Source organism: Myxocyprinus asiaticus, chromosome 1 (assembly GCF_019703515.2).
Source record: "Myxocyprinus asiaticus isolate MX2 ecotype Aquarium Trade chromosome 1, UBuf_Myxa_2, whole genome shotgun sequence".
NCBI lineage: Eukaryota > Metazoa > Chordata > Actinopteri > Cypriniformes > Catostomidae > Myxocyprinus > Myxocyprinus asiaticus.
Genome location: NC_059344.1, coordinates 22,105,265 through 22,123,877, shown reverse-complemented (window position 1 = coordinate 22,123,877; position 18,613 = coordinate 22,105,265). Strand labels below are relative to the sequence as shown.

Sequence of the window (18,613 nt, the reverse complement as noted above, 5' to 3'; positions counted from 1 at the left end):
TAGTTGCGCCCATCCTTAATTAATGAAAATATTTGTATCAAACACTAAAGGTTAATGTGAAATCCTGTGACATTAAAAACAAGAAACAAAACCTTCTCTTTTGACAGGACCCCCATATCTCCTCCATAGAGCTATAGACATTGCTGACGTATGTGTCTAAGTGTTGGAATTGTGGCTGACATATGTGTGTACGTGTTGGAATTGTGGGGGAATAAAGACGCAAGAGCTTTTTCAAACTGTAAAATCCTTTGAGGTGTACGTTACCGTGAACGTACTGCTTCTTAGAGATCTGCAGTGGCTGCTTCGGAAGAGCTTGAAAATTCTGCAGGAGGAGGAAAGAACCAGTTATTATTCACTTAAAACAGTCACCATGAAAAGCACTGCACTGTTCTTTTTTAAAGGTGCACTCAGTAATTCTAATCCAATACACTTTTTGTCAAATTCTGCAAATATCTCCTCACAATCTGCTAGCTGTCCGTTCTGTAGGAGGGCTGAAAAAAAATCTAGTATCAGCCCTGGCTCTGTAAATGGGACAAAAACAAAGTGGATCATACCGATCCACACAACAAGCCAGTCAGAAACAGGGGGTGGTTCTTGCGCGTGCACAGGATGGGGGGTGGGGGCAGAGCGAGAGGGAAATTCATTTGAAAAGCGACGGCAAATCTGGCAGATGCGAACTTTCTAAACTCCAAGGAGGACAAATGGCTGAGAAACAGACTGACAGAAAAAGGTCAGATGAATATATATATATATAAAAAAAAGGATTATGAGAAGTCGAGGGCTAGGAGCCGCGTCAACATCGGCGAGGATTTTCAGCGGTGGAGAGACTTCTGAGAGGTAAAAGGAATGAATTTGCGTGCATGAATTTGGGGGGCGGAGCTTCCAAAGGAGCACTGAAGGTAGGGGTGTGTTTGTTATGGCAGTTGAGTTCGAATATCAGCAGTGTTTCTCAGGTATCGCTGAGTGCACCATTAAATCCAATACAACAACACAAAGAGCATGTTAAATTAGCCACGGCTTTGATAAATATTCAGAATTCAGGGTGCTTATAAAAACATCCCATCAGACATGCTGCTATGGCAGGATCCAGTGGAGTAAGTCCAATCAGTAACTGAAAGAGATCTGTCTCTGAATATGTATATGTTGACCTCTATCTGTCTACCGCAGGATAAAACAGACTAATCTGTTACTGGAGGATAAAAAAGACTTATGTAGGGCTTTACTAGTTGTTTAGATCAGTGTTACTATCAGAAATAATTAATAATTATTTCTTTAGTTATTAATTAATATTTAAATTAATCAATTGAATCTAACTCATTAAAACCTCATATGGGGCTCCAGTAAATGTAGTGTGCTACGTTTAGGAGCAAGTTTGGTTATTAGCAATAATTAATAATTATCAAAGATAATTGTTAATTGTTAACATCGATGAAACATTAATTAAAATTAACACTAGCTTATTGATCAGTCAAATTCAACAATCATCAAAGATAATTATCAATCATCAAAAATCAATAGAATATTAATAAGGATTAACATTGACGGGGCACCACCTGGGATCAGGGACTAATAACCAGATAGTATAACAGTCTCAATATTAGATTGTTTTCTTAGGAAAATCGACATCCGAAGAATATCGATTTTCCAGAAAAAAACAATGAATGAAGGTTTGAATCCGAGCACTGACATCCCGTCAGCATGACACAGGCATATGCAAAACAAACCAAAACACTTGTCTTTGTAATATAAACAAAGTTTATTTATGCAGTAATATCAATTAATAATTAATACAATGCAGTCAATAAACTTCCGACTTAAACTACAAACTAAACAGTGATTTGATTAGATATGGAAATCAAAATAATCCTATAACACATAAGGTGTGTGTGTGACTGTGTGTGTGTGTGTGTGTGTGTGTAAGGAGGGACGCGCACAAAATCGTGGAGAGTATGTCATGCGAGACTTCCGACCAGGGAATATGACCGCGAATGGGGGCAGAGAGAAACCAGTCAATGGCGTCTACCAGTTACCGTGTGTATCCGCTTGTATGTTAGCTTAGGGACAAAGCTGGGCTTTAGCATTTAAGCTATCTACGAGCCAAAATGTGTGCCAGAATGTTTGTGAGGGGTCGCGTGCCTGCGTGTGTGTGTGTGTGTGTGGTTAGTACGAGAGAGAGAGAGAGAGAGATGATTAAGTGACAGCCCTAAAGCCGATTTCGTGATCGTGGGAGAGAAAGCAGCTGTTAGTTCATCGCTCAGAGACGCGGTGGACGGCTCGTAAACAGTCCCACGTACTTTGACTCTTTAACGGATGAACTCAGTTTACCTGTCTCACCCGCGATGGCGAAAATGCACAACAGTCCAATTTGGTTGGACCACAATACAGCAAAACAAATTCGTGATAATTAATACCCTGAGTATTAATAATGAGCGGACATGGTGGTCCGTAAACTGTACAAGCAAAAACCTTGAAACGCAAGAATAACACGCTATAATATTCTATCTCTGCCCAGACGTAAACCTCTAACTTGAATCGCATGAGGACACAGGTAGAATGTGTTTTCCTCCGTCCTTCGACTCTGACCCGGTTCCTTGAGGCTCGGGTGATGACGGGAGGCCGTTTCCTCGCGCTGTCGGCGGGTGGTACGGCTGTTGATTCTCAGCGGGCTGGCGGAGAACTTCAGAAATGTCGACTTGATTGAAGATGGAAGAGAAATCTTTAATCTCTTCAGTTCTGTAGGCAAATGGATGAAGATGCGAATTGCTCGGTGGTCTCCTTTGGATCCGTTAGAGTGTTCGGTTGAACACAGAGTAATCTCAACTCATCCAGCGAGATGGAGATTGTATGGCCACAGTTTCAAGTCGGACGTTACTTCCTTGTGCCATGAAGTTGCACCTGAGAGCAGTGATGAAACTGCGTCTACACACTGCAAGCAAAGTTCCTGAAAGCAAATCCCGAAAGCATTTCAGAGGTATTTCAACTCCTGATGATGTCATGGTTGAGGGACGTTCTGTTGTGTGCCTCATCCAATAGGAGTTGAGAGTTCGATCCTTTAGTGAGCAAGGCTTCATGGGATTTGTAGTCTGTTTTGGACTCCCTTTGTTTGATTTTAGCACGATTTTTATCAGTATAATTTACGACTTGGAATGTGGGGGCTTGAGTTAGGTTTTTACGACTGTGTTAGGCCTGCCTTTGTCTTCTATCTGAATACATGAGGCCCAACACTAATGAGAGGAGAAAAATAAAGTATTAACTGGGTAAAAGATATGACAGCTGTTTTGAACTGTTTGGCTGACAGACGTTGGTCTCCAGACTCTAGATCTGAAATCGACCCCTGGCCTTGCGCTCTTGAAGGGGAGGTGGTAGGTGACATGAGTAGTTGGAAATAAAGCCATCATTATTGTATTTTTTTTATGTGGAGAACAAAACATGGGTAGACAACTTTAATGTTCTTTAAAGAATAAATTGAGATCCCAGATGTGTGTGTGAGAGATGCAAGTGACAAAAGGGTGTGTGTTTTTGCATACTATGGCTCGCAGAAATGTGTTACAAAGGCAGAGAAAGAATTTGCAGGTAAAAGGTTTCTGTGTTGTCTATTTTTGTCTGAATGAAGAGTGAGTGCTTGTAGGAAGGTCAGCTCTGCTCTCCTCCCAGTGCTACAGCTTTAAATCTGCTAACTCTGAGAGAGATGGGAGATATACGGCTTCCTTACAAACATACACTCCAAGGCCATCTTTCTCTTGCACTCGCACAAACACCATGATTTATTTTTAGTTTGATTTTGCAGTCACGTGTGCGCTTGCCTATGTGATGAGTACAATATGTTACTGCATGTTTAAACTGTTTCTAATTGAAAGTTTTTACAGTGTTGTGATGTAAATGGTGACTGGTGGGTACCAAAATGCTTCATGTTGTCAAATATATTTAAATAGCAATGCTGATCGATAAATCGTTTTCACTTTTACTGTATATTCTAATGAATGTGAAGAGGGACATGGTGCTAAATCAACTGATCCTAGATCAGCTTTCTCACTCTCAGATCAGGCTTTGTCTACATCTCAGATAGTACAGTAGTATAGTATTTGTAACAGTATATGTGCCGTGATCCATATAGAACTGTTCTGAGATCAGCGTTCTGCTGCTGTTTCAGCATGTAAGTATGATATCAACTGATCTCATGTTATTATGCACTGTAAATCTGGATGTGATAAATGCTGCCTGTCTGGGAGAGAGGCTCCTGGCTTCTGTTTGAGTAGCTCTATTGATCTACAGCAATTTAATACTGAGAGAGAGAGAGAGAGAGAGAGAGAGAGAGAGAGAGAGAGAGAGAGAGAGAGAGAGAGAGAAAGAGAGAGAGAATGCAAGAAGAACAGAGAGACTGTTATTTATTCATATATTATTATTCTTATTAATGAACAAACTCCTAAACCTTTAAGTATTCAACTTCAGCATGTAACTCGCCCAGCTCCATTTGTGCTTAACCTAAAACCAGACACACCTTAAATAGTGTGGTTATATATTTTCTATTTGATCAGAAAATTTTCACCTGGCAGACGATAAAATGGGTTAAAAAATTTATCAGACTTACATTAAAGCAGTGGTTCTCAACAGGTAGGTTCCGACAGGGTCGCGGACAGCAGGAAATATGTTAAACGCAAATAACTAACAATAAAATTCATAGTTAGGATAGAAAAATAAATAAATAGGCTTATCAGCTTTCAAAAGGGTGGAGAATTCCCATATCTGTTGTTGCTGACTTCAAAGGCAGCACGTTCAATCAAATTCTACAGTATTTTGATTCAGATTCATCTGTTACTTGGTAATATGGTCAATACTAACAAAATATCTGGTCCACTGTTTGTTCCATTTGGGTTAGGCTGATAAATCACATTCCTACTGTAATTTATTCAGTTATGCAGCACTTCTATTGTTATTTATGCAGAAATGTTAAATGTTCCTATTCAGCCTGTATGTTAATAATTTAGCGTATTGTTGGGTCTATGCTGTTCATGGTAATACCAATAAAATGTCATCTTTATTTTATGGACATTTTTGCTTTTTGTTTGATAAACAATTTTGGTACAGTGTTGAGTCGCCACTTCATGTCCAAAGTAAAATCTGGGTAATGAAGCAAAACCAGTTGAGAACCACTGCATTAAAGGAGAGACCCAAGCCATATCTATGGAACACAATGCAAAGAGACTTTGGGGTGGGCATTTTTGACATGGGCCAGTCCCAACCACTCCAAATGCCCTAGTAACACTCTAGTAACCACCCAGAACACCCTAGCAACTTCATAGCAATGTGCTAAAAAACACTCTGAACATCTTAGCAACACCCTGGCAATCACCCACAACACCCTAGCATTGTGGTGGCAACTTTTGCACAGGTAAATACCATTAAAAATTCCATTTTAATTATTATTATTACACACATTATTTCTTCTACTATTTTACCCCTTATTTTAGACTGTTCATTATCATAACTACTGTCTAAACCAATAAATCACAGTAAAAAAATTTAAGAAACACTTAAGGCATAAATTCAAAACAGGAGTAAAAAGGGATAGCGGAAGAGTACGAAACATAGAGTGAGTGATTATACAGATGGAGTAGAGCGGGAGAGGGAGGAGCAATGTCGTATTGACCAGAGGATCAGGCTGGACTCAGCACTTCACTCTGATTCTTATCCAGCTTAATCTGGACAAGAAAATACTGCTGCTCACCACACTTTTCTCACACAAACACACACAAGGGCATACTTACACTCATCCACAAACACAGGCACTAAACAAACACACATACACGTGAAGTCAAGTGGCTTGAGGGCATTTAGTGATTATCCTTAAATACATTTTCTCTCTGTGACCCTGTGGTCCGTTCTTGCTCTCTTCAGTTCTCTCACTCTTTCATACACTTTCCTCATTCTCGTGGCAGGTGATTTTGAAAAGCTAGGAATTCAGAGTGAAGAACACGCCACTGCTGCTTCACAACTCAAATGATCAATTAGATCGATAGAGAGAGAAAGCAAAAAGAAACTGAGAACAAGCAAAAGTGAAAAAAAGACAGAAAGAGAGAGAGAGAGAGAGAGAGAGAGAGAGAGAGAGGTGAATGAAGTTGTATAAAATAGTGTGTGTGTACACACTTCACAATAGTTTTGGGAGACTAAAACTTGTGGGTACACTAAAACGGTCAACAAATGTAACCTTAATTTGACAAAACCTACTGTATGTTTGGAGATATTGGCTTATAAATAAAGCAAAAAAAAAAAAAAAATTTAAATAAATTCAAATTTTAAAAAAATAATAAAATAAATAAATATAAGTTTACATTTATGGGTAAAAGTGTTTAGAATTAGCTAAAAAAATAAAAATAAAAGTCTATGGCATGTCCTAATTTAGCTAAGTAAACGTTCCATTTCAGTAGCCGTTAGGTAAATAAATAGAGGGAGAATAATACTTACATAAGGTTGAGTTATACAGTAATCTTTCACACAACAACATAATTAACATAACATTTTAACAGGAATCTAAATATAGTATGATTTTCTAAAAACTACCATTAGGACACAGTTGCAAAATAATTAAATCATTCACTTGTTGACATTATAGTTTTGTGCTGTAAATGCACAGAAACTTTAGAGCCCCAAATGATGTTAAAGCAAGATATAACAAAAACTATAATAAAAACTTTTTATGTTTCTTCCTGAAAAAGGAGAGCACGATGATACAATATTTGTCTCCAGTGTAAACCTCCATTTTTATTTATCTGCATAACCTTCAATGATGCATTCATTTATTTCCAAAGGCCACTTAGTAAGAAGTGCTGAATGTGAGATTTACGTATCTATGGACTACAGTATACACTTGTAAAGAAAGAATGAATGTTCTCTGACACAGAGAAGGAAAAGAATATTGTATTTATTATTTTGCGAAAATAAAACTGCAATTTGGTGCATTGAAAGATAATGCAATAACAGTTAGTCTGTGAGCTGCTTGTCTTATTCCTGCTGCTCTCTGCTCATTGTGCAAAGTTTGTGGATACCGTGAGATAGACACAAATAGAGGTTATATACTGGTGTCTGCCACAAATGGGGCTTTGAAGACTGTCAGTTTCAGTGTCTTCCTCGCTCATTTATTATGCCGACAGTCGAAGCAATCGTCTGCTGGTGCACAGGTGTGTAATGAATCTGTTGCAATTTACAGAGCCGCAAAGTTCAGTACAAGGTAAAACTATAAGCATTTTGAACCAGTGTCTTTATGATAATAATAATTATTGATAGACCGACATTTTGATGTTATCGGCCAATAATTGTGCCCGATTAACAAAAGAGAACACTCCACTTGGTGTCAGTTCCAAAATCCACAAACAGCCTCGTCAATGAAACAGGTGCATATTTTTTATTTGATATGTTTTTTCATTTTTTTTAATTTATTGTATTTATTTATTTTTGTTAATTTTGAGTAAACCTTGTGGAGAAAAAAAATATTGTGTTCATTTAAATTCATTAATGTTGTGCACATCTTATTTTCTATAATTAATCTGTGTTATAAAATAGCAACCTTGATGCCTATGGCAAACATCTCCATGGAGACTAGTAAAGAATCAATAACATCAATCAATAACATAACATATTATACTAATATATATATATATATATATATATATATATATATATATATATATATATATATATATATATATTGGTATAAGGCCATATCTAGCCATCTTGCTGTCTAGATATCGGTATTGGCATTGGCCCTTAAAAAACATATATATCAGTCAGTCACTAACAGTAATAATTAATATTAATATAACAAATGCAAAAATTGCCATATACAATATATTGCCAAATAAAGCAGCATTAAATATTTTTGTACAACGGAAATAACTGACTAGTAATTATAAGCATAAAAGTCTGTCCCCATTTGTAGAATTTATGATTATTAGGAAGTCATGCAATGAAGCATTTTTTGTGTTTGCATTTACATTTTAGCACACGGAATCTGCAGATCTTTTTCACATTTTCCCAATAGCTTGGAGAACAAACTGTGGAATTCTGCTGAATTAAATTAGATATGGTAAAATATATGTAAAACAACTAGGAGTGCTTCACTCTTATCGGTAGATGAAAGCATTAGGGGTGTAAAGATTCGCTCTGACAATGATTCGATTACAATTCTTTACCTAATATTTATGATGCATTGTTAAATTAAAAATTTGGCCACGACTGGATTCGATCTGATTCTATTATTTTGGAACAATAAATAATTATTTTAAAAAATATGCCAAAAAAGATTAAAAGATTTTACTGAACATTCCTAATTTAGAAAGCACATAAATTCACCACACTTGATCACTAGTCACAGATGCATTTAGGACCAAGGAGGTTTGGCTGTTGTCATAGGCTGCATATATTAGCAAAAAATGCATGTACGATATGAATAAAAGGATAACAATGTCTGATGCAACATAATGACTTCATGGAAACACACAAACAGATGGTAAATCATGAAATAAGCATAATAGATGTGCATATCATGTAACGTTAACATTTACTGCAACAATTATTAGGTTAAATGTCATGTGTAGGCAGATAAGATCCATCTTTAAATCGAGCAGGGTCATAGAATGAAAAATATTTATTTTAGACGGTTATACACAGGATATGGAAACCGTGAGTTCCTTATTAATTTTGGGATAGGGAGATAGGCGCCAGGCGGCTAAACGGAGGCACCTCCACTTGTCAAGCTCATTTATGAGAATTCAATCGCATTGGATCACACACACACACACACCACAAAAAATTAAAATGTTTTATATTTTTGTGGCTGCCACGTGTCATTGACCAATCACAGGTGACTGTAATCAGAGCCGTAGCTAGTGGGGTGAAAGGTGGTAACAATTCTAGGGGCTCAATGGCCCAGGGGGAACCACAACAAATTAGAATCTGTATTAATAAACAGTCAGGGGGCCCAGAATTCCTTGCAACAGCCCTGACTGTAATCAACTGGTTATTTCCCTTCAGAACAGTCTGAAATCGCTTCCTATTCTGTGACATTCACCATAAAGAGAATTAATGAACGAGTGGGTTTTTTTTATTCACAGCCACATTTCTGCCCACCAATCACATTTATTTAAGCTAAGTTTTATTTGTGGTTAAACTGTTTTATGGAGAAATAACACATTTTGTGGAGACACAAAAGCAATATTAACCTAATATAATGAAATCGGGGAAGAAGGCAACAATATAAACTTACTTTAGTCAGATGGATGCAAACCGTGTTGAATAATGACACAGAAAGCCGAACTCGGCAGCCTCCATCTATTCATTTTATCTTTTGTAGGTTCGCGGGGTGAACTCGGCAGCATAAACTATCTTTATTTAAAAGTGCGCTTTCTTTCCATTCAATCTTGCATGCTCCACTCCGTGTCTGTTGCGAGAAGGTTTGTGTAATATGAGACAGTCACCCTGAGGATTATTATAGAAATGATAATTGATTCTTAAATTCCGTAATCAATGCATCTAAATTTCTTTGATAGATCGATGCATCGCGATTTTTACTGTGGGTTTTTCCTGCATAGAGAATTATGAGGTGGCCGCCTCCTTCAAATTTCGGGCCGCCTCTGACTGTCGACGAAACTCAGGCAGGCAGTCACGTGCACAGATAGACCCCAAGTGGTGCTCAAGCACCCGCCCTCTTTCATAAGATAAGTGCCCTTTTTGCAAGTCATTTCTTATTTTTTTATTTATATTTGAGTTATTATTTAAATTTGGCCCTTGGCATCAATTCTCAATTAAACGTGTGCCCGACATCTGCATTTAAGTTGTAATTCTGCGAGACCACACAAGCCCCTGCCCCTCCACCTCTTTGACATTCTTTGTCACAGCCTCCACACAGTTAACGCACGCAGAACGAGCGTCCTGAGGAGCAACATCGAAGTCTAACTGACCAGCCTTCATTTGTGACAGCCAGGTAAGGATAATGTTTGCCCTAAACTTTGACATTAATTTCACAGCAATGGCAAACAAACCACTATAAAAAAATCTCCACAGAGCCAGCAGAATTTAGGCAATAGCCCTCCATTAAGCTTAACAACAAGCAAGCTAATCAGTCATTGGCTCAAAATAGCGTCGTGCAGGGTCAGAAATGCCCCCAAAATTCAATATTTGAATTGCTCCTGTTTGAGTTTTTTTTTATATTGATAACATAACATAGTCAATGCTCTGTGGTCACGGGAGGCGCCGGCGCGATCACCTGACTTTTTCCCTGATAACAGCAGAAAGATATACTCCGTCATTTTTGGTCATACAGATAAGAGTAAGACATCATTCAAAACTATAAAGGGTTTACTTTTATTTGTGTACACTCACAATAACAGCAAAATGTTGTGGTTTTGTAAAATAAAGAAATCATACAGGATGTGCTTTCTGCCGTCTCGGTCTCTGTGAACTTCTGTCTGGAGCGCATCACGAAAATGAACCGAAACTCAGTGTATACTTGCCTCGCAGATGTGAGAAATACGTCTATAGAAAGCTTGAATTGTCTACTTTTAAATGAACTGATTTAAATTGAAAACAAATATTCTCTGATTGTGTAATCCGTATGAAACCAACGAGTGGTACAGTCTTTCCCATTTGAGCTCATTATCGTTTTTGGAAGAAGACAAGCTGTGAATTTACCTCAGAAGAAGAGCGTGATCCAATACGGCCTAACACAAAAAGTGTCTCACAAAAGTTAATTTTGTGAGCGAAAACTGGAGTCTACAAAATCTATTATGTTTCATGGCCTTATTTCAGTGACTTAAAAATTACTAACCATGCATAATCTTGATTTTCTCAAAAATGCAAACATGTACATCTCATGTTTGAAGGCTCTTATGTTACAACACTGCTGAGAAAGTGATGCAGTTTATTTATTCATTTTGTTAATTATTCATGCTTGGCATGATGACTACAACTGTATCTGGGCAAATTGTTGTATTGTTATCCCAAAGCAAGTTATGGCATTTGGATCCAAGGTAACCTTTTATATCAAAAGTCCAAAAAACTCAACAAACAAGTGATCTGAGGATTTTACTGAACCTAAGAACTACTTACATTTGTAAATGCCACAATAAACCAGAAACATAATTACATAGAATAAGTAACAAGTAATAAGATCCAGCACTGTTTCAGTTGTGCGCATGGTAAATCAAAACCTGTCAATCTAAGCGATCAGACCAATCCAAGCTATAAAACAGTGGCCGATTGGTCTCTACACATCATCCCTTCCCACCATATACACCCACATACCTGAGATCAGAGATCATCTTATTATCAGTTTAGGAGGTTTTTATAACTACACTACCGTTCAAAAATTTAAGGTCACTTATTCTTTATTTATTTTTATTTTATTTTCACATTTTAGAATAATAGTAAAGTCATCAAAACTATGGAATAACATAAATGGAAATATGGGAATTATGTTGTGACTAAAAAATCCAAAACAAATCAAAACTGTGTTTATTTTAGCATCTTCAAAGTGGCCACACTTTGCCTAGAATTTGCAGACATGTACTCTTGACATTTTCTCAACCAACTTCTTGAGGTATCACCCTGGGATGCTTTTTAAACAGTATTGAAGGAGTTCCCATCTATATGTTGGGCACTTATTGGCTGCTTTTCTTAATTATTCGGTCCAAGTCATCCATTTCAAAAGCTTTTTATAAAACTTTAGTTTTGTAATTAAATAAATTAATATGTTGGCACAATTATATTTTTGTCTACAAAACTAATTTCAAATATTTAAGCATATGCCTTCAGATAAAATATTTTTAAGATCATGAGAAACATTTCAGTCAAGTGACCCCAAACTTTTAAACGGTAGTGTATAAATGAACACACATTAGCTGTTATGTTGTATTTAATTAATTTTATGTTGAACAGCTTAGCTTTTTTTAATTAAGTATGCTATAAGTTGATAATTGTCATTTTCTTCAATCATCTAATTATTAGAACACCTAAAATATGTTGCTTGTAAGTGTTTGCTTCAGCCAGTGGAAGGTATGGTACAAGTGTATGTGGGCACATGATCAGGATCATTTCTCATTTTGAGCCAGGAAAAACCATGTTACACCCCTAGAAAGCATTCTCAAATTAGCCAAAGTATTGATAAAAAAAATATGCAAGATGCAAGAGGGGTGTGTAGAACTTTGTCAATGATGTGCATTCCAAATTTATAAAAATCCACAGATATTTTTGCAGAGTTGGCACAGATTCTGTGCAGGCCTGTCTCTGAGAAAGTGTGAGTGTGGGCAGGTTGATTCATGATGTCAGATCCGCCTGCTCGCAACAAGCATCACTGGGGTGTGATACTAAAAGTTCGGACAATAGGGAGCAATCTCAACAACTTTCAGCAACTTGCAGAGTGTACCGCAATAAGCGCAGCCTCAGTGGCGCAACAAACCCACCCACTGCTCCTCTCTGTTTCTAGCTCACCCCCAGCAGAGGACTTCCCTTCATTTTTACCTTAATTTCTCTCACTCATGAACATGCACACATACAGACATTGACAATGCTGGCACTGCAGGAGTGTTGCCAGGGTGACAGAAGGCTGGTCTCCACCCTGCAGGCCTTTCCTCTCCTGAACATATGCTGCTGCAGGATAACACACACATACATTCACACTCCAAGAGACATGTGATCTTTGTCTCCCTCCAACACACACTCATGGTTACAGCCGTGGTGTCAGTCTATCACTCACCCCAAACACTATTTGCATATACACATGCATATGTACACACACACACTGTCTGCACTCAAATCTGAGTGACTGTTCAAACTGCAAGTTATATGTGGCCAGATCAGATTTGTTCTGTTCAGACTACAATCGCTTTTGCTATCATGTCCACATTAGTTGTCATGGTAATGTTTACCATTGATTATGCTTTTCAAGAGGGCAGTATCCAAATATGAACATTCTTCACAGATAACGGCTTAAAAATTGGAGAGGTGGCATATGCAATGTTTGTTTCTGCTAGAGTTGCTGCTGCCCGTTTTAGCAGGGACATCCTGTGGGGACATCCTGACATCCGTCCATACGGGACGCCTTTTATCTTGGGGTTCTGTATTTTAGCAGAGAGCGAGACATCCCGTATTGAAAGCTTTGTGTCCCATAATAAATCATAAAAAGGTCGGATGGTGAGACGAGGACCCACGTCCTGTGATGAAATGCTCAAAATGCTAAAGCGGCCCATATTCGCATGACATTCAATACTTTATTGCGTTGTAGTTTCTTGAAAACAGTATGGGTTACTGCATCTTAGTGCATATCTTTGGGTAAGTTAAGTCAATGTCTGTGTTATTATAAGAGGTTTGCAGTGCTTTGCGTGCCCTGTAACATATAAATGACATATGGGTATGTTTCATTCAGAAGTGATGATCTCTATGCCCTGTTTACCTTCCACTGTGACAGTTTTGTAGGGCTGAAATGTGTAATAAAACAGGCTGAATTCACTTTTGAAATCATTTTTATTGAAAATTCTGTTTGTAACTATCCTACTGCGTGGCCATCATTATTGTATTAAATTCGAAGTGCCCTGTGAAGGCAAATGATGAAAAAAACCCCACATGAAATATCTATAGAGATAAAGCAGGGTCACCAAATCTGACAAGGCAACATTAGAGGTTACCGAAATCTGTTACCCCCCTTTATTTAACACAAACTGTCTTTAATGTTCTTCAAATTCATTCTAGTAATGTCTAAACTCTTCTGTTTTATTCCCTAAAAAGCATTTTGGTCTTATGTGAACTACAGAGATACAGCAGGATCACCAAATCTGACAAGGCAAAATTTGACGTTACCAAAACATGTTACCCCCCCCTTTATTTAACACAAACTGTCTTTAATGTTCTTCAAATTAATTCTGGTAATGTCTAAACTTCTCTGCTTTATTCCCATAAAAGCATTTTGGTCTGATGTAAACAGCGACAAACATTCAGCAGGGTCACCAGATCTGACAAGGCAACATTTGAGCTTACCGAAATCTGTTACCCCCCTTTATTTAACACAAACTGTCTTTAATGTTTTTCAAATTCATTCTGGTAATGTCTAAACTCTTCTGTTTTATTCCTTTAAAAACATTTTGGTCTGATGTAAACAGTGACAGACATACAGCAGGGTCACCAAATATGACAAGGCAACATTAGAGGTTACCGAAATCTGTTACCCCCCTTTATTTTATACAGACTGTCTCTAATGTTCTTCAAATTCACTCTGGTGATGTCTAAACTTCTCTCTTCTATAATTTTAAAAGTATTTTGGTCTGATGAGAACAATTACAGACATACAGCAGGTTCACCAAATCTGACAAGGCAGTAACTTACAGTATTCACTGTCTGCGGTGACTCTTTTTTAGTGTGACCGCGATTTCAGTCACTTGATGGATAAGATGGCGCTGCAGATGGTTGCTTTGGTGTGGAGCTTTCTAGCATTTTTGTTACTTTTGTTTGTTTGTCATGTTTTTTGTCACTCATTCCCAATCAGTTTCACCAGGGATGAACAGCTAAATATCAGGCAGAGCATACCTGATAATTTTTTTGCCAGTGTATGATTATTCAGACATATTATTAGACATCTTAGTTGAGGTGCAGTGGTGCTCTACAAGCGATCCAAAAGACGCACGCAAGAGAAGCGAGCAGGCACTCTTGTGAAGCTTCGACAATGCGGCATTAGGACTCTGCTGCAGAGTATTCATCTGGCGAATGTCCGCTCCCTCGTCAACAAAACGGACGAATTGCTTCTGCTCACTCAAACAAATAAGGAATTTTCTAACTCTGCTGCTCTGTGTTTCACAGAAATCTGGCTGAATGAAGCCATCCCGGACAGTGCGTTTCATTTGCTGGGCTTCCAGCTGTTCAGAGTGGATCGCGTTGCAGAATCATCAGGGAAAATAAGAGGCGGTGGAACATGCTTTTACATAAACGAATGTTAGTGTGCAAATGTAACAACATTGAAGAAGATGTGCTGTCCTAATTTAGAAGCACTCTTCATCAACTGTAAGCCTTTCTACTCGCCGTGGGAGTTTTCCTCGTTGATTCTGGTGAGTGTGTACATCCCGCCACAAGCATGCATGAACGCAGCATTGCAAAAGCTTGCTGATCACAACACAGACACGGAGCAACAACACCCGGACTGACTTATTATTATTCTGGGAAATTTTTATAAAGTTAACCTCACCCGTGAACTGCCAAAATACAAATAACACATCACATGCCCCACCAGAGACAGAAATATACTGGATCACTGCTACACAATTGTAAAGGATGCATATCGCTCTGTCCCACGTGCAGCTTTAGGACTCTCTGGTGTGGAGCTTTATGTAATTTGTGAGGCAAAATTACATAACAGAAAATACTTTGTAAAATAAACCCCAGTCAATAGGAAGAATGAACACAAAGAATGTGTAGATACATTCACAGAACTGTCTCAAAGGTGTGATCTTCCACAAAACAAATTCCAGCTGATATAAAACCGTTCAGATTCCTCGGACAGACAAACGAAGGTTCAGTGAGCCGGCTGTTTTGAGTTCAGCGGATGACGTAATCATTCCAATGTCCCGTAAAAATACTCAACAAAACAAACTACAGCCAGCGGGAGGAATAAGCACGAAGAATGAACAGATTAATCCATAGCTGTTCCAAAGAAGTGTTATTCAATAGAACAAGCTCCAGCCACTAGGCGGAACCAATACAAAAAAAGAAAACAAAAAAAAAAAACGCATCCCAGTTCCCTGGATGGTGAGGTCAATTCACTCAGAGGGTGCATAAAAGTATATACCATGACTTACACAATCCGTCAACTTTATAAAGTTGAACATCCTTTGTGAGAGCATGTAGATATTTTGCAGTCATCCGTAGTGTCCACTCTCAAACTGGCCGGGAACTTCAGTGCAAAAGTAATCTTTCGTCAATGCAAAAGTTTCTTTAAGGAATAGTGTTATTCACAAAACAGGCTCCAGCCACTCGGCGGAGCCAATGCAAAAAGAAAAAAGAAACCAAAATGACGCTTAGCTTCCTCAAAAGCCAGAGTAAGTACAGCGAGTCGACCCACTCACATGAGAAACACCCAATGGTTTACTCACCCATTGATTCAATAAAAGACTTTGCCTGATTGGGACATGTAAATATTTTGCGACCGACCTTCATTTCTATTCTCAGTTTGGCTGGAAACATCATTGCAAAAGTGATCTTTCGCTGATGTTAGAGTTTCTTACATTCCTTGAACTGATCGCATTTCTCTCGTCGAACTCGCAAAGTCCGGGAACAAGAAAATATTATGGTTCTTCCAAGAAAGCTTCCCTTTGTTCCTCGCCTGGCGCAACACAAGATCTTTATCGGATGATCTCAGAAATCTGGCCAGAATCGATCGGGGCCTGTCTCCCTCACCAAATCCGTGAGCTGGGACTCTGTGAGCTCGCTCGATTTCCAGCTTGTGGCCTGTTATGTCAAGCAGACTCGGGAAAAGCTCATCTAGGAATTTCACCATATCTCTGCCCTCCTCATGCTCAGGAATTCCAACAATTCTAACGTTATTCCTGCGGCTTCTATTCTCAAGATCTTCAAGCTTTTCAAGGAGATGTTCCAAATCAACTTTGGTCACGGGCGGATTAGCGCTTAATTCCCTCTCCGAAGATTCCATAAAATCGATTCGTCTCTCAAAATCAGTCACTCTTGTAAATAACTCAGATTATTTCCATCGCCGTAGTCGATCGACGTATTACAGTGAGATCCTCCAAGTCAGCAAGAACCTTCATCAACATCATCGACATGTTGGACAACTGACGCTGGATCTCCTCTCCCGCCGCGCCATCCAAATCGAGTCCGTAGGCCTGTCAGGGCTTTCATCCTGAACACGTAAGTGTCTTTTAATGTCTCCAGAGCCCGAGGATTTTGACTTCTTTGCCATGTTTTGCCTCAAAGAGCAAATGTGTAACTGGGTGTATCAAATTTCACCAGATTAAAACAAAAATAATAAAAAATTTAGCAAAGTGCGCAGAGCTCATCGCTCACACGTCTGTTTCTTGCATGGCATCACATGACCCCCGTTTCATGCATTCCTTGAATCGAACACCTTTCTCTCTTGTCCAAAGTCTGGGAACAAGAAAATGCTGTGGTTCTTCCAAGAAAGCCTTCCTTTGCGCCTCGCCTCGCATAACACGAGATCTTTATCGAATGACATGGTCGAGCGTCCGTCCAGAGAGAGAGAAAGCGGTAAGGGTGCACACACCTGAGTCTGATAATGTCTAACACCTGTTGCTAGTTGCAGTAAGCAACGGGGAGAGCGATAAAGAGTGACCACACCAGAGACCGGGAAGAGAGAGTTACCAGACTGACAGAATGAAAAGTGCTGTGCCTAAATGTTAAGCTGAAGAGCCAATTGGCGTTTATTGAATTAAAGCCTTACCTTGAGTTTCAACCCCACGTTTCCCGTGTCCTCCTGTTCCCTGTCTACGAACTTCCTTACAAATAATCTCAGAAATTTTGCCAGAATTAATCGGGGCCTATCTCCCTCAGCAGATCACCGAGCCGGGACCATGTGAGCTCGCTCGATTTCCAGCTTATGGCCTGTTATATCAAGCAGATTCGGAAAGAGCCCGTCCAGGAATTCCACCATATTCTGACACTCTGCTCCCTCAGGAATTCCAACAATTCAGACGTTATTCCATCGGTTACGATTCTCCATATCCTCCAGCTTCTCTCAGATGCACTCCAAATCTGCCTTGGTCGCTAGCGGATTAGCAGCTAATTCCCTCACCAATGACTCCAGATAATCTATCCGTTTCTTGACGTCCCCCACCTCAGTGAATTTCCTCTCCATGGCTGTGATCGATCGACGTATTGCAGCAAGATCCTCCAAGTCAGCAACGACCTTCATCAGCATTGCCGATATGTTCAGCAATTGTCGCCGAATTTCCTTCACTTTCCTGGCCAAATCGACTCCCTGGCTCGAGGCCTCCGGAGGGGCATCAGCTTGAGCACGTAAGTGTCTTTTAATGTCTCCAGAGACCGAGGATTTTGAATTCTTTGACATATTGTCTTCCTAGAACAGTTATGGATCAGGGTGTATCGAATCTCAAAAAGTATAAAAACTAGCAAAGTGCGCAGAGCTCGCCTTTCACATGTCCGAACCTTGCATGGCGTCATGTGACTCATCCCCCAGATGGGCTGGGTTAAGTATTTCTGTAACTGCTGATCTCCTTGGATTTGCATGCACAACAGACTCTGGAATTTACTCTGAATGGTGCAAAAAACAAAAAACATCCAGTGAGCAGCAGTTCTGTGGACAGAAATGCCTTGTTGATGAGAGAGGTCAACAGAGAATGGCCAGACTGGTTAGAACTGACAAAGTCTACGGTAACTCGTAACTTTTTTTTTTTTTCACATTTTAGAATAATAGTAAAGTCATCAAAACTATGGAATAACATAAATGGAACTATGCGAATTATGTTGTGTCTAAACAAAATCCAAAATAAATCAAAACTGTGTTATAGTTTAGCATCTTCAAAGTAGTCACCCTTTGCCTAGAATTTGCAGACATGTACTCTTGACATTTTCTCAACCAACTTCTTGA

At 38.9% G+C, this 18,613-nt stretch overlaps 1 protein-coding gene across 1 annotated transcript in view; it reads right to left on the bottom strand.

Moving 5' to 3' along the window:
- The window catches only part of LOC127429190 (DNA polymerase nu-like), a 104,665-nt gene that overhangs the window by 37,778 nt on the left and 48,274 nt on the right, over positions 1-18,613 (bottom strand). The window contains exon 18 of the mRNA XM_051678101.1: positions 265-322. Coding sequence (XP_051534061.1) covers positions 265-322 — 58 coding nt within the window. The remainder of the gene's footprint in view (positions 1-264; positions 323-18,613) is intronic.